At 52.2% G+C, this 12,333-nt stretch overlaps 4 protein-coding genes across 4 annotated transcripts; 3 read left to right on the top strand and 1 right to left on the bottom strand.

The window, feature by feature from the left end:
- Positions 1–469: 469 nt before the first annotated feature.
- Positions 470–2,241, top strand: LRP88_02219 (cytochrome P450; the record flags this gene model as incomplete). The annotated part of the gene is made up of 3 exons (XM_083238887.1): positions 470–598; positions 653–1,805; positions 1,865–2,241. The coding sequence occupies 3 exons, from the start codon at positions 470–472 to the stop codon at positions 2,239–2,241; spliced, it is 1,659 nt and encodes a 552-aa protein (XP_083105482.1).
- Positions 2,242–4,044: 1,803 nt separating this feature from the next.
- LRP88_02218 (uncharacterized protein) lies at positions 4,045–5,897 on the top strand (the record flags this gene model as incomplete). Its single annotated transcript, XM_083238886.1, has 2 exons — positions 4,045–4,076; positions 4,220–5,897. The coding sequence occupies 2 exons, from the start codon at positions 4,045–4,047 to the stop codon at positions 5,895–5,897; spliced, it is 1,710 nt and encodes a 569-aa protein (XP_083105481.1).
- Positions 5,898–5,985: 88 nt separating this feature from the next.
- LRP88_02217 (uncharacterized protein) lies at positions 5,986–6,975 on the bottom strand (the record flags this gene model as incomplete). The annotated part of the gene is made up of 1 exon (XM_083238885.1): positions 5,986–6,975. The coding sequence occupies one exon, from the start codon at positions 6,973–6,975 to the stop codon at positions 5,986–5,988; it is 990 nt and encodes a 329-aa protein (XP_083105480.1).
- A 567-nt stretch (positions 6,976–7,542) lies between these two features.
- Positions 7,543–11,104, top strand: LRP88_02216 (uncharacterized protein; the record flags this gene model as incomplete). Its single annotated transcript, XM_083238884.1, has 6 exons — positions 7,543–8,051; positions 9,037–9,943; positions 9,995–10,055; positions 10,103–10,241; positions 10,300–10,360; positions 10,430–11,104. 6 exons carry the CDS (start codon positions 7,543–7,545, stop codon positions 11,102–11,104), a joined length of 2,352 nt encoding a protein of 783 aa, XP_083105479.1.
- Between the last annotated feature and the right edge of the window lie 1,229 nt (positions 11,105–12,333).

The following is a 12,333-nucleotide window of genomic DNA, read 5'->3' as shown; positions in this document are numbered from 1 at the left end:
ATTTCTTCTCCCAGCTAGAGGTGGTCCGCCATTTTGACCGAAGTATCAAGGAACAGGAGTACCAAGTTAAAGTCGCGGCTCTTGTTGATGGTTTGCCTTCCAACTGAGGATCCATCGTTAACAGTCGCAAGGCGCAGCATTGCGACAATCGGCCTTTCCACTCTTATTTGATATGCTGACACTCGTCGATCCGGCCGACGGTGATATGACTGATAGCTTTATCTCGTATAAAGTGGTATCGCTAATCAGGGAGGCCCTCGTCGGAGGGTCGTCGGAGGGTCCGACGCCAAACTTCCGCCACATCGCGGGGAAGCGGGATTGTGCCTGGGGCTGTCCTTTGAAGATAGGAATCATATCTGTAACATAACTTGAACGCTACCTTGTTGCTTTGATCACCTATGTTCATCGCTATCGACTGGTGCACGCACATGTTTATCGAGCAGTGATATCGCCAAGTTCCTAGTCCCTCATGGATGTCAAGTTTGACCTGCGCCCAGAGCTTCTGGGCTATCGATGGGCCCAGCTCAGGGACCATGAGTACGCCGGGCCAATGTTGACGGCGCTCGCCGTGGTCCTGGTGACCTATGTGCTTTACAATGTACGTTTTCTCTGTCACCACCCCTATGGTTTGAGCCGGCCCTGATCTTTGCAGTTTTTGTACGCTACCGACATACCTCATATCAAGGGCCTACCAGAGATTCCTGGTGCCGTCCCGGTGCTGGGACACCTTCTCCAGCTTGGTGAAGATCATGCCAGTACATGCGAGAAGTGGTGGCGTCAGTATAACCACTCTGTTTTCCAGATCAAGCTTGGAAACACCAGGGCTGTCGTGGTCAACTCATTTGAGGACTGCAAGAAGATGCTTCTCGGCAACCAGAATGCCGTCATTGACCGTCCAAAGCTCTACACCTTTCATGGCGTCATCAGCAGCACTCAGGGCTTCACCATCGGGTCCTCTCCTTGGGACGACTCTTGCAGGAAGAAGCGCAAGGCAGCTGGCACCGCACTGGGAAGACCCGCTCTGAAGAACTACTATCCCATGTTTGACCTTGAGAGCTACTGCATCCTGAGGGATATGCAAAAAGACTCGAGAAATGGCGAGATTGAGATCGACGTCCGGCCTTATATCCAGCGGTACGCGCTCAACACCACCCTGACCCTCTGCTACGGCATCCGAATGGACGCTGTTTACGACGATTTGCTCCGCGAAATCCTGCACGTGGGATCCGCCATCTCACTGCTGCGAAGTGCGTCCGAAAACCTGCAAGACTACGTCCCCATCCTACGATACTTGCCCAATAACGAAAAGAATGCTCGGTCCAAGGAGCTTCGAGAACGACGTGACGCCTATTTGAACCTGCTTCTTGACAAGGTCCGTGACATGATCAAGAAAGGGACGGACAAGCCCTGCATCTCGGCCGCCATCCTGAAGGACCAGGAGACCAAGCTGACGGGCGTCGAGGTCTCATCTATCTGCCTGTCTCTGGTTTCGGGTGGATTCGAGACCATCCCGGGGACTCTGACTTCCTGCATCGGCTCGCTTTCGACAAAGGAGGGTCAGCTCTGGCAGGACCGGGCTTATGAGGACATCAAGCGCCACTACCCTGACGTACGGGATGCCTGGACCAAATGCTACGTGGAGGAAAAGATCCCATACATCAATGCCATCATCAAGGAAGCTGGTCGATACTACACCGTCAGCTCCATGAGTCTCCCTCGCAAGACAGTCACCGAAGTCAACTGGAATGGTGCAATCATCCCTCCCAAGACCATGATTCTCATCAATGCGCAGGCCGGCAACCATGGTAAGTTCGCTTGGACAATTCACCGAGCCACAACGAGTGAAGCTGACGCAGTTCCTTAGACGTTGATCATTTCGGGCCCGACGGTGGTAAGTTCAACCCTGAGAGATGGCTGAAGAGTCTGGATCCGCCCACCGAGGCAGAGAGTGTCGGGCTTGCTCATCTGAGCTTCGGAACTGGCTCTCGTGCCTGCTCCGGCCAATACATTGCATCTCGCCTTTTGTACGCGGCTCTAGTCCGGCTGCTGTCTTCATACAAGATTGTCGCCAGCGAGGAGATGCCACCCAATACCGATTACGTCGAGTACAACCAGTTCAAGACAGCACTGGTGGCGATCCCCCGTGAGTTCAAGGTGAAGCTCATTCCAAGGGAGACAGCCATGACGGCCGAATGTCTAAGCACGGCTGAAGAAAGGACAAAGGAGCACTATAAGGAGTAAGGAGAAGGAACGGAGGGATCTCGGCTGGATGACCATGGGGCCAAGACGAGAAAGGATTTGATAAGATGTGGGAAGGACTGCTGTGCTTGAGGTAGATCTAACTATAAACTGGATAAAAATAACTAGAAAAGAAGGACCTTCGAGCAGGAGATCTTCAGACTCTGTAGAACCGTGACAAATGCCTCAGTTGAATCATCGGCCTCCCCGACAGCCACAATCTCGGCAGCTCATACATAAACCCTGAGACCGCCCACCCCTCGACTACAACTTCTCGCCAACCAATTAATCTGCACCTTTTATATAATTAAGCCGCCCGTCACAAAATAATGGCCTCGCTCAACATCGCACAACTCTTTAGCGTCAAGAGCCATGTCGCAATTGTCACAGGTGCCAGCAGTGGGCTGGGTTTTATGATCAGCAAGGTGCGCTCTGTAACATACAGCACTTGTTTTGATTCTGTAGCAGCTTACCGGTGATGGCAGGGTCTCGTGGTGAATGGGGCTAGAGTTTATGTGGTGGCTCTACCCTCGGAGCCTATCCAAGAAAAGGTGGCCGAGCTTAACGAACTGGGTCAATCCTCGGGAGGAGTTGCATTTGGGCAAGTTACTCCTCGGTATATAAATATCAACATGCGACTTATCCATCTCTAGCGTACCATGCGACGTGTCGTCCAAACGGGATATCCAGGAGCTTGCGGACTACGTTAATCACCGGGAGAGCCACCTCGACATTCTCGTCTCAAATGCCGGTATCCGACGAGATCCCCCGGTTCAGTGTGACGTGCTGACGGCGCCTCTTCCGGAGCTACAGGGGTCCATGTGGTCGTCGGTAGACACAGACTGGGCCGACACGTTTTCTGTCAACACCACAGCGCACTACTTTCTCTCCGTAGCCCTACTGCCGTTGCTCTCTGCTGCATCGCAACTTGACCTAGGCAACAATCAGCTCGAAAGAAACCAAGGTCGCGGTGTCATTATCATAACGAGTTCCTGCGCTAGCATGCACAATGCTACAAATGTGGACCTCACAAGTTACGCTACGAGCAAAGCAGCTACTGACCATCTAGTCAGGCTGCTGGCAGCAAAGTTCAGCAGGTTCTATGTCCGAGTGACGGGCATCAACCCAGGATGTGCGTCTAACTAGCCCTTCGACGGATATCATGCCTGTAAAACCGACCCTTGCTAATCTGACCCAGTCGTTCCGAGCAACATGAACCCAGTCGGGCAAGAAGGAAACATGTTCAGTGCATTGTTTGACCAGGTCCCTGCAAAACGGGCAGGGAAAGAAGAAGACATTGCTGGCGCGGTGCTCTATCTCGCCAGCCGAGCTGGGGTAGGTTCTTACAACGCTGAGACTGAACATAGGGCGTGATGTTGACGGTTTACAGTCATACGTCGATGGAGTTTCGTTGTGTGTCGATGGGGGACGCATTCTGCTGGCTAATGGTCAAAGGTAGACCTCGCTCCGGTGTCAAGGACTAGCACTATCATTGATGTAGAAGTATAAACAATGCGAACCAAGTCGCATCCGATACATTACAGGTGACATGTTCGTTTACCATGTGCATGTTACCTACAATCTAGTGGAGAAGGACTCCTGGTTATGGTTTAGCAGGTCGGGCCCTCCTTGCCTGGCGTATCGGCCCTTCCGACGCCCTGCCAACCTTATCAATGGCCCCCTGAAGGCTATGATTGGGAGACCGTTACTATTATTCAGCTCAAAGCAACTTTCACTTAGGACTACAGAGTACAATTAGAGTATAGCTGGAGCATTATTTTGCCATTATCTTTCAGCCCGTTCAAGATGTCTATCGTATCACTTGCAGACACATCCCTGTGAGTTGTTCCCCAGCTTCAAGTACTAAGTAGATACCATTATCAATCAGGGGTCTTATGTCTCGATCCTTACACTGAGTTTTGGCCCCCTCCCTTGTCCCTCGCCTTCTCTCTCACGCAACTGGGCTAACGATTGAAGCCAGTGACTCAGATGCCACCCTCGACAAGATAGAAGAGCTTGCCAGTAGGCTTGGCATCCGACTTGGCCATGGCCAGGACGCTAAAGATTACTTGCTACTTTTACAGTCCTTCGAAGAAGTGATGAAGCAGGTTGACCAGATGCCGGATTACACTCACCCTGCTCTCCAGGCTCAGCCCGTCGTGGGGAGCCGTCAATTCTGGGAACCAACGGCCGAGGAGAACCCCTTTAATGCTTGGAGTCATCGATGCAGCCTCGCCTCAGCAAAGCCAGATAGCCAACTTCTTGGCGGCCTGACTGTTGCTGTCAAGGACAACATCTCAGTCGGTGGGCTGCCAACGACTCTCGGGACCTTTTCCTCCCTATTTTCTGATGACGGGACGTATCCGGTCTCGGAAATAGAATCTACGGTGGTCTCTAGAATCCTCAGGGCCGGCGCTGAAATCAAAGGGACATCTACTTGCGAGAGCTTCTGTGCATCTCCCTTGTCATTCACCTCAGCAATTGGCCCCGTCCACAATCCCCTTCTCCATGGGTATACCGCTGGTGGCAGCAGCAGTGGGTCCAGCGCTCTTGTTGCTGCACACGCCTTGGCCCGTGGCCGAGACGGAAGTTGGGGCAGCACGGCGCAGATAGCCATAGGAAGTGACCAGGCTGGATCAGTCCGTATACCTGCTTCCTTCAACGGCATCTACGGCCTGAAGCCTACGTTTGGCTTGGTGCCATACACTGGCGCGACGTCCATGTCACCAATGATCGATCATCTAGGACCTCTCGCATCTAGTCTCGACGACATTGCCGCGTTGCTCGAGGTTATGGCTGGGTACGATGGCTTCGATCCTCGGATGACGCCTGAATCACCTCTGTGCCATCAGGTCAAGAGATACTCTCGGATCTTGATAGACTTCCGAGAGACGCTGGGTGCAGTCCCTAGAGACTCTCCTCCACTACGAGTCGGTCTGTTGAGCGAATCCTTTCTTATGCCTGGTGTCGCCCCCGCAGTTCGAGACACAGTCCTTGAAGCTGCCGGTCTCTACTTCCGAGCTGCGGGTGCAACTGTCGTGGACGTATCAGTACCCATGCACCTTGACGGCCCTGTGATCTGGACAGCATCGACAAGGCCGTCCATGTCTGAATGGATGTGCAAGGGAAAGACGTCTGGGCACCTAACTCACCTGCCACCCCATATCAAGTTTAGATGGCCTCCTACCCAGGACACATACCAACTGCTGACTTTATCTAACCCTGCCGTCGTCAACATTATCCTCAGCGGGCAATTTGCAGAGACTGAACTTGAACCACTGCTGGAGGCAAAGGCTCATCGAAAGGTCTTTGAGCTTCGAGCAGCCTACGATCAGGCGTTGGAAGACGTCGACGTCCTCGTAGCCCCTTGTGCACCAAGTGTCGCAATGCCCCATCCCGACCTGTCTATGGGTGGAGAAGGGCGATCAAACATCCTGGAGAAACTATCCATAGCCATCGGCTTGACGAGCAACACGTGTCCGTTCAACGTAACAGGGCATCCCTCACTGAGCGTACCATGTGGGTTTTCCAGCCCTCAAGACCAGCCGGGGGTCCGACTGCCCATCGGCATGCAAATCATTGGACGACGCTGGAATGATGAGCAGGTGATTACGGCAGCGGCATTGTTTGAATGGGGCCGTGGCTTGAACTCAATGTAATTTGTTTGTTGTTTCTTCTACTCTAAATAGCATGGCCATCAAGACAGCTTTAATCCCATCCAACTCTCTTCTCAAAATACATGATAAATCAACCTTTCAAGAAATTATCTATTGTCTTATCCATCCATTCCCTGTCAACTGGGTTGGTTCCGATTCCCGCTAGATGCCCCCAGATGGAAGGTATCACGTTCAGTGTCGCGTCCTGGATCCAGCTCGACTCTTTTTGACTCGCCTCCCAACGGAAATATTGGTCCGTCTGGCAAGGCATCAGCAGCACGCGTGCCTTGATCTGAGCTAGAGCGGCTTGGAGCGAACTCGAGCCGCTCAGGACCGTAATATCGCCCCTCTGCCACATGCCCAACTGGGCAAGAAGATCATCAGGCCCCCAGGAATAGTAGCTAGTGACAGCCATACTCAAATCCCACGTCTTCTGTGTCTCGTAGCCCATAGATTTGTATTCCTCTTGCTCGAACCACTCGGCGCTGGTCAGCCAGGCCGAGTAGGCCTTTCCAAAAGCGCCAAGTCCTCGAAGCGGTGGCGAATCTGGTGAACGGGTCTTATCCATATAGTCACACGAGTTCACGAGAGCTGCTTTTGGACCCTCCAAGAATTGGTGATTATGCCGACTGGTTCTCGCAGAGGAACATATGACTATGGCGTTTGCAATGAACTCTGGGTGCATCATGGCCCAGTAGTACGTGCATTGCCCACCCATGGAGAATCCCAATACAACATCAAGAGACTGGATGCCGAGATGGTGAAGCAAGTCTCGCTGGACACGCACGCAGTCACGATAGTCGACGGATCCTGGAAATCCCTGCGTGTTGGATGGGCTTGACGACTCTCCATTTCCAAACAGGGCTACGACAATGATCCGATGGCTCTGCAAGGCGCCGTTGGAGAAGCTGAGTGTTGACTGTAGCCGTCCACGAAAACAAGTGATGATTAGGGCCGTTTTGTGAGCCTTTGGATTCAGGTCAAGGTAGGCCAGCCGCGTAGAAGCCAGCTGAGTCCCGTCCTCAAAGACAAAGCCTTTGATCTCAAAGTGTTGAACTTGAGGCTCTGGTTGGGCGGACATGGCGCTTGGATACTCTGCTGTGTTGTTGTGGCCTCGAATAACTTGACCTGGATCACCATTTATTGCACTGGGATTTATCTCTGTCGGAACGTCCGATCTTTGATTGGGGTTTATGCCTGGCTATGTAACCCTGCCCTCTAGTAAGAAAGGCACGAAAAGACCACACAAGCCTAAATAAGCTCCGACTAATAGCATAAAATCTTAGTAGGTGGTATAGAGTTCAAATAGCAATGGCTAGAAAGTGGTGCAACTTGGCAGAACGGGAGCTCTAGGTCGAGCACCTCTTGGGAGATCGGCAACGGTTCGGTCCAAGTTTACCCATGCATCTCCTGTGCCAATATGCCTTGTGTGAATGAGCCGGAGAGTCCGATACACCCTCGGTTGCTGCTTGTTGCAAAAAATAGGCCCTGGATTGGATATAATTATTAGATCCAAAGGTCAGAGCAAGCCAAATTCTAATCACCATCTTTCAGGAAGTCAAATCACGATACAAGCACCAACACATGGTCAAGATCGTGCTGCACCCTTACTCCCACCACGAGAACCTTGCATTTCCTTCAGCCCAACATGTCACCAAACGGACAAGCATTTCTTCTTGATCCAGACACCCCTGAGGGCCCTACAAGATATCCCCACGCACGCATTGCACCAGCCTCAAACCACCGGACTCTTTACATCTCTGGCATGGCGTGCCGCCGTCCGGATGGTACCTGGGAGGGAGTGACGGAGAACGCCGACGGAACACGCACTCTGGACATTCGCAAGCAGACGGCTGCCGTCCTCAAAAACATCGACGACATTATCAAGGGAGCTACGGAAGGCAAGGGGGGCATCCACAATGTCATTGACGCTGTGGTATATATCTTGGACATGGGGAATCATTACGCAGGTATGAATGAGGAATGGAACAAGGTATTTGCTTCTCGGGCCAGCGCACCAGCCCGGGCGACCATCGGGGTGAAGGAGTTGCCAGATCCGCGGCTGATTGTGGAGGTCAAAGCTGTCGCTGTAGTTGAGATTCAGAGTTCCCAGGGTCTACTTAATCGAGGTGAGGGTTCGGGTGTTGCTCGAGTACAGTGATGGCGATGGCTTGGTAGAGTCTTGACGCTTCCCGTCGTCTTCTTTGTGATATTGCCTTGTCCGCTTTCTTCCAGGGCGGAAAAGCCGACCATCCGTCAGTGGAACCTTTGGCCCAGGGTATACAGTAGCAATCTCTTCATGACAGGTCTGATTTGTTTATCTCCGATCTCCGGCCTGCCCTGACTCCTGGCAGAAGCTGTCCCCGTTTATTAGCAGCACTGTACCCCTAAAACGGCATCGCCTGGGAGTAGGCCCTTGAAACTCTCCACCAAATGATGAATCGAAGAATGACTATCTAACCAGATATTTATCTATATGTTGTCATCAATTCACCACGCGGTTCTCCGCAGTAACTTCAAGATTGCCACCAGTTCCGCCACCGGAGCAGAGCCATGTCGACATTAGGGTACGTAGTGGAAGAAGCAGTCTAGAGGGGCCTTGGTATTTCGGATCTAAACTAAAGCAAGCAGACCAAGCTTGCATGGGGTAATCTAGTTACAATAATACATCTAGGCAGTGAGAGTCCAGCAACAGGAGCTGATATCGAGATGTCGAGATCTGGGGATTGATCCGAACTTAGCCGGAAGGGGTGGGAATGCGGGGGGAAAAGAAAAACCACCGAGATAAGCTATCAGGGTTACCTCGACCCTGGCATCCAACTTCTATCTACAGTCTTTATCCGGCTCGCTCACCTGGAACACCCACAACCCCTCTTCTGGCTACCCCATCTCCCCTGCCGCGGCGCCATCGCAGTAAGATGCCGTCGCAAAGCGCTACGGGCCAGGCAAGAACCTCTTGCTCTCGATGCCATAAACGGAAGAAGAGATGCGATCGGGGCTTGCCACAATGCGAGAACTGTCGGCGAGCCTTTATCGCCTGCAGCTTCTTGAACGATGATCGGAATACTGCCTCGTATCCTATAGCGTAAGGAGTAACGTGCAATCATATGCTGGTGTGCCGACTGACCCTGGATGTCTGCAGCTACGTGCGCGAACTTGAGAATCGAGTCCAGGACCTGGAGAAGAATCTCTCCTACCTTCGACGCACATCGCCTCAGACGGGAGCAGGTGAACCCCCGTCGGAAAGTGCCGTGACACACGCAGCAACAGCCGCCCAAGTAGCCCCAAGCGCGGTTCCCATCGGAAGTGATGTCGCAGCTGCTCATGGGCAGGACTACGTGCAAGATCTGCCTCTCCAGGCCCAAGATGGGGAATGGAGTGGTCTGGCAATACCATCGGAAGACGCCATACTCCCGGCCCTTCCCAGTCCTCCGCAGACGTTGGACGGAGAACTAAAGCACCTTTCACTAGAAGCCACCGCCGAGCGACATCTGGGCTCTTCTTCTGGCCTCTCCTTCGCAAAGCTCACTCAGACAGTGCTCCGGAGGCTGACGCCGGATAGAGCCGACTTCGTCTTTGGCAACGATGGAGATCAAGACATGCTGGCACGCCTCAATATTGGCTCGCCGTCAGATCTCCTAAACTCGCCCATGTTTGACAATCTGGGAGTGTCCATGCCGTGCGACCCGGCGTGGGTCAACGACTTTGTCTTCAACGACATCACAGAGCCAGATCATCACCTGGCCAACCTGAGCATTCCAACAGACCAGTCACATATCAACAGCCTCGTCGACTTTTACTTTGCTCACTCGCACACTCTCTACCCTGTTGTTGATCGTGCCGAAGTCCTGTCAACTCTTAGCTGCGTCCGTGAAGAGCCGCAATCGTCTTGGGCCCAGTCGCCGCTGTGCTTGTTCAGGATATGGATGGTGCTGGCGATTGGGTCAACAGCATACTGCTCTATATCTCTGGCTGACGAGTCTGAGTCGATGCTGTACTATAACAAAGCCCTTACGTATTTTGAGTCAGCTCTTGGGCTTGGGGATATGGTAAGTTCTACTAAACCTCCCAGGCCCACATCAGACTCACCCTTTGTCTAGGCTGCTTTGGAAGTAATTATTTTACAGGTGTCCTACTCTTTCTTCAACCAGCTTGGGCCGAGTAAGCTAGTACCCTAATACAGCATACCAGAGTGGCTGACAAGATAGATACCTGGTTTCTCGTGGGAATGGCCACCCGGATCGCTCTCGGCATGGGCCTCCAATCGTCCTCATCTTGCGAGGGACTACCCTTCGACGTGATTGAGAAGCGCAAGCGAGTGTTTTTCTCACTCTATATGATGGATCGGTGAGTTTGAAATTGTGAGTTTTCAGGTGAGAAAATTCTCAACTCTGGGGTACTACAGCGTGGTTTCAACGGCCCTCGGTCGACCATTTGCAGTCCACGACGACGATATTGATATACTGGTATGTGAAAGATCGGAGACGTATCACCTTAGTATACTTGTTTGCGACCTTGCTCTGAGAAAACAACAGCCTTTCGCGCCAGTCGATGATGAAAATATAAAGCCGGATGGGATCCGGCCACAGACATCTCTCAACCCTTCAATCATGGCCATTCCTCTTCATATCCTGGCCCTGCGGAGGATCTCCAGCAAGATCAACAGACGAGTCTATTCCAACCCGGACACGCCTCGGCTGACACTTGCTGAACGAGAAGAGATCATCCGGTCTCTCCACAAGGAGCTAATCCAATGGCGTCGAGACATGCCGTTCCCTCTGCCCAAGGTCGATGCCCAGGTGCCACATCTGACGAGTACCTGGTACGATTTCAACTACTATACCCACCTTGCCATGCTCTATCGGCCAACACCCCTGTTCCCTACTCTCGATCAGACCCGGATCAAAACACTGGCAGAGGCAGCATCCTTGTCAATCCGGCATGCCTCTAGTATGCACCAGGAAGGCAGATTTGCATTCAACTGGCTAAACTTTCTCGCCTTATATACTTCTACGATCTCGCTTGTCTATTCCGTTACTGCACAGCCAGATGACCTCTGCAAGGTTCTGGAAGAGACAAGGGCAACCGACGACTTGCGCCTCTCGATCGAGCTGTTTGATACTCTGGGGATCAAGTTTGTAACGGCTAGGAAGATTAAGGCCATTTTCAGTAAGATTGTAGAGAAGTACGAGGATTATCCAACTACATAGTAATACATGGTGTATGCTCTTGCTAAATTTTGTACCATATGGATAGGCCTGGTCAGGCTTCAAGTTGTTTGACCAGGCGATAGATGTTGCCCTTCCAGGGACAACACGCTGGTTTACACGGGGAACTAGGGCAAGGGGAATGGAGGTGAAGGGGCTTGTTCAGCAGATGGATCCATAATGAGTGCCTTGTAAGCCGTCTAGGCCAACCCTCTTTGATAAGCAGTATCGTGACATCATGGCGCCCAGACTCTACAGCGGCGCTCCAGGATACCGTTCGCTGGAGTCACTCAAACCCCGCATTGGTGGACTCTGACAGCGCCGTTATCTGATACCCCAGTCAAGGACAGCCAGAGCGTCGGAGCGTCCGACGTACCCTTATCGCGTGGGTCTGTGTCCTGGACCACCGACTCATCACGGCATGGTGTTCACTCACTGGTATCGGGTAGTCACCGCATCTTGTCCGCAAAGGCGAATCGGAGCTGCAATTGGTGATTGTCATGCTGTGTTGCCCGTTGCGTTATCAACTTATCCCGCTGAGATGTTCCCCAGCACCACCAAACCTAGCCCCTAAAGTGTTAAACCTTCGATGGTTCCAACTCTGCCGGTAAAGTCCGAGTCAGGCCTCTCATCTTCAGGGCTCTGGGCGGCTAATGGTACTGTCTGGCACCGGTGAGATTTTAAGGTCCAGGACCCAAAACAAGACTGTGGGGAGATCCCTCCACACCTCGACATGGACTTTTATGTTAGCATGGGCTCGCGGCTTGGAGCCGACTTGACAATGATCTGGCAAGTTAACTCAAGATAAAACTTTCGTCTCGTGATAGGAGGCGCACATACTGTTAAATATCTGGGGCCTGTCTCGACAAGTATGGCATACTTTCTTTTCCTCAATAGAGCCAACTTCTTGAACCACTGAGGAGCCATAGCCAACCAGCTGTTTCCCATGTATATTTATAACCGCTTTCTTTGCCACTATGTTGTCTTGTGCATGGTGCAGTCAAACAGGGGTTCGTTCTGTCGTGTTTTGTAATGTCAACAACAGCGACTGAGAAAGAGACGCTGTTGGACGCTTTGATGGCCTCCTTGAAAGCGCTGATTGCACTTTGATTAAATAGGGCATGTGTTGAAGCTCTGGTAAAGTGATATGAATGGCAAAATACAATATAGGCATCATGCAGCATGCTGCCCTCCTGAAGAGCTACATAACGCTGACTGCTTCGTAGGGCTCG

This window comes from Fusarium phalaenopsidis (assembly GCF_050370095.1).
Source record: "Fusarium phalaenopsidis strain FUZ10S chromosome Unknown contig_32284, whole genome shotgun sequence".
NCBI classification, from domain to species: Eukaryota; Fungi; Ascomycota; class Sordariomycetes; order Hypocreales; family Nectriaceae; genus Fusarium; species Fusarium phalaenopsidis.
Note: the sequence above shows the minus strand (reverse complement) of the source record. Positions and strands in the feature narration are given on the sequence as shown.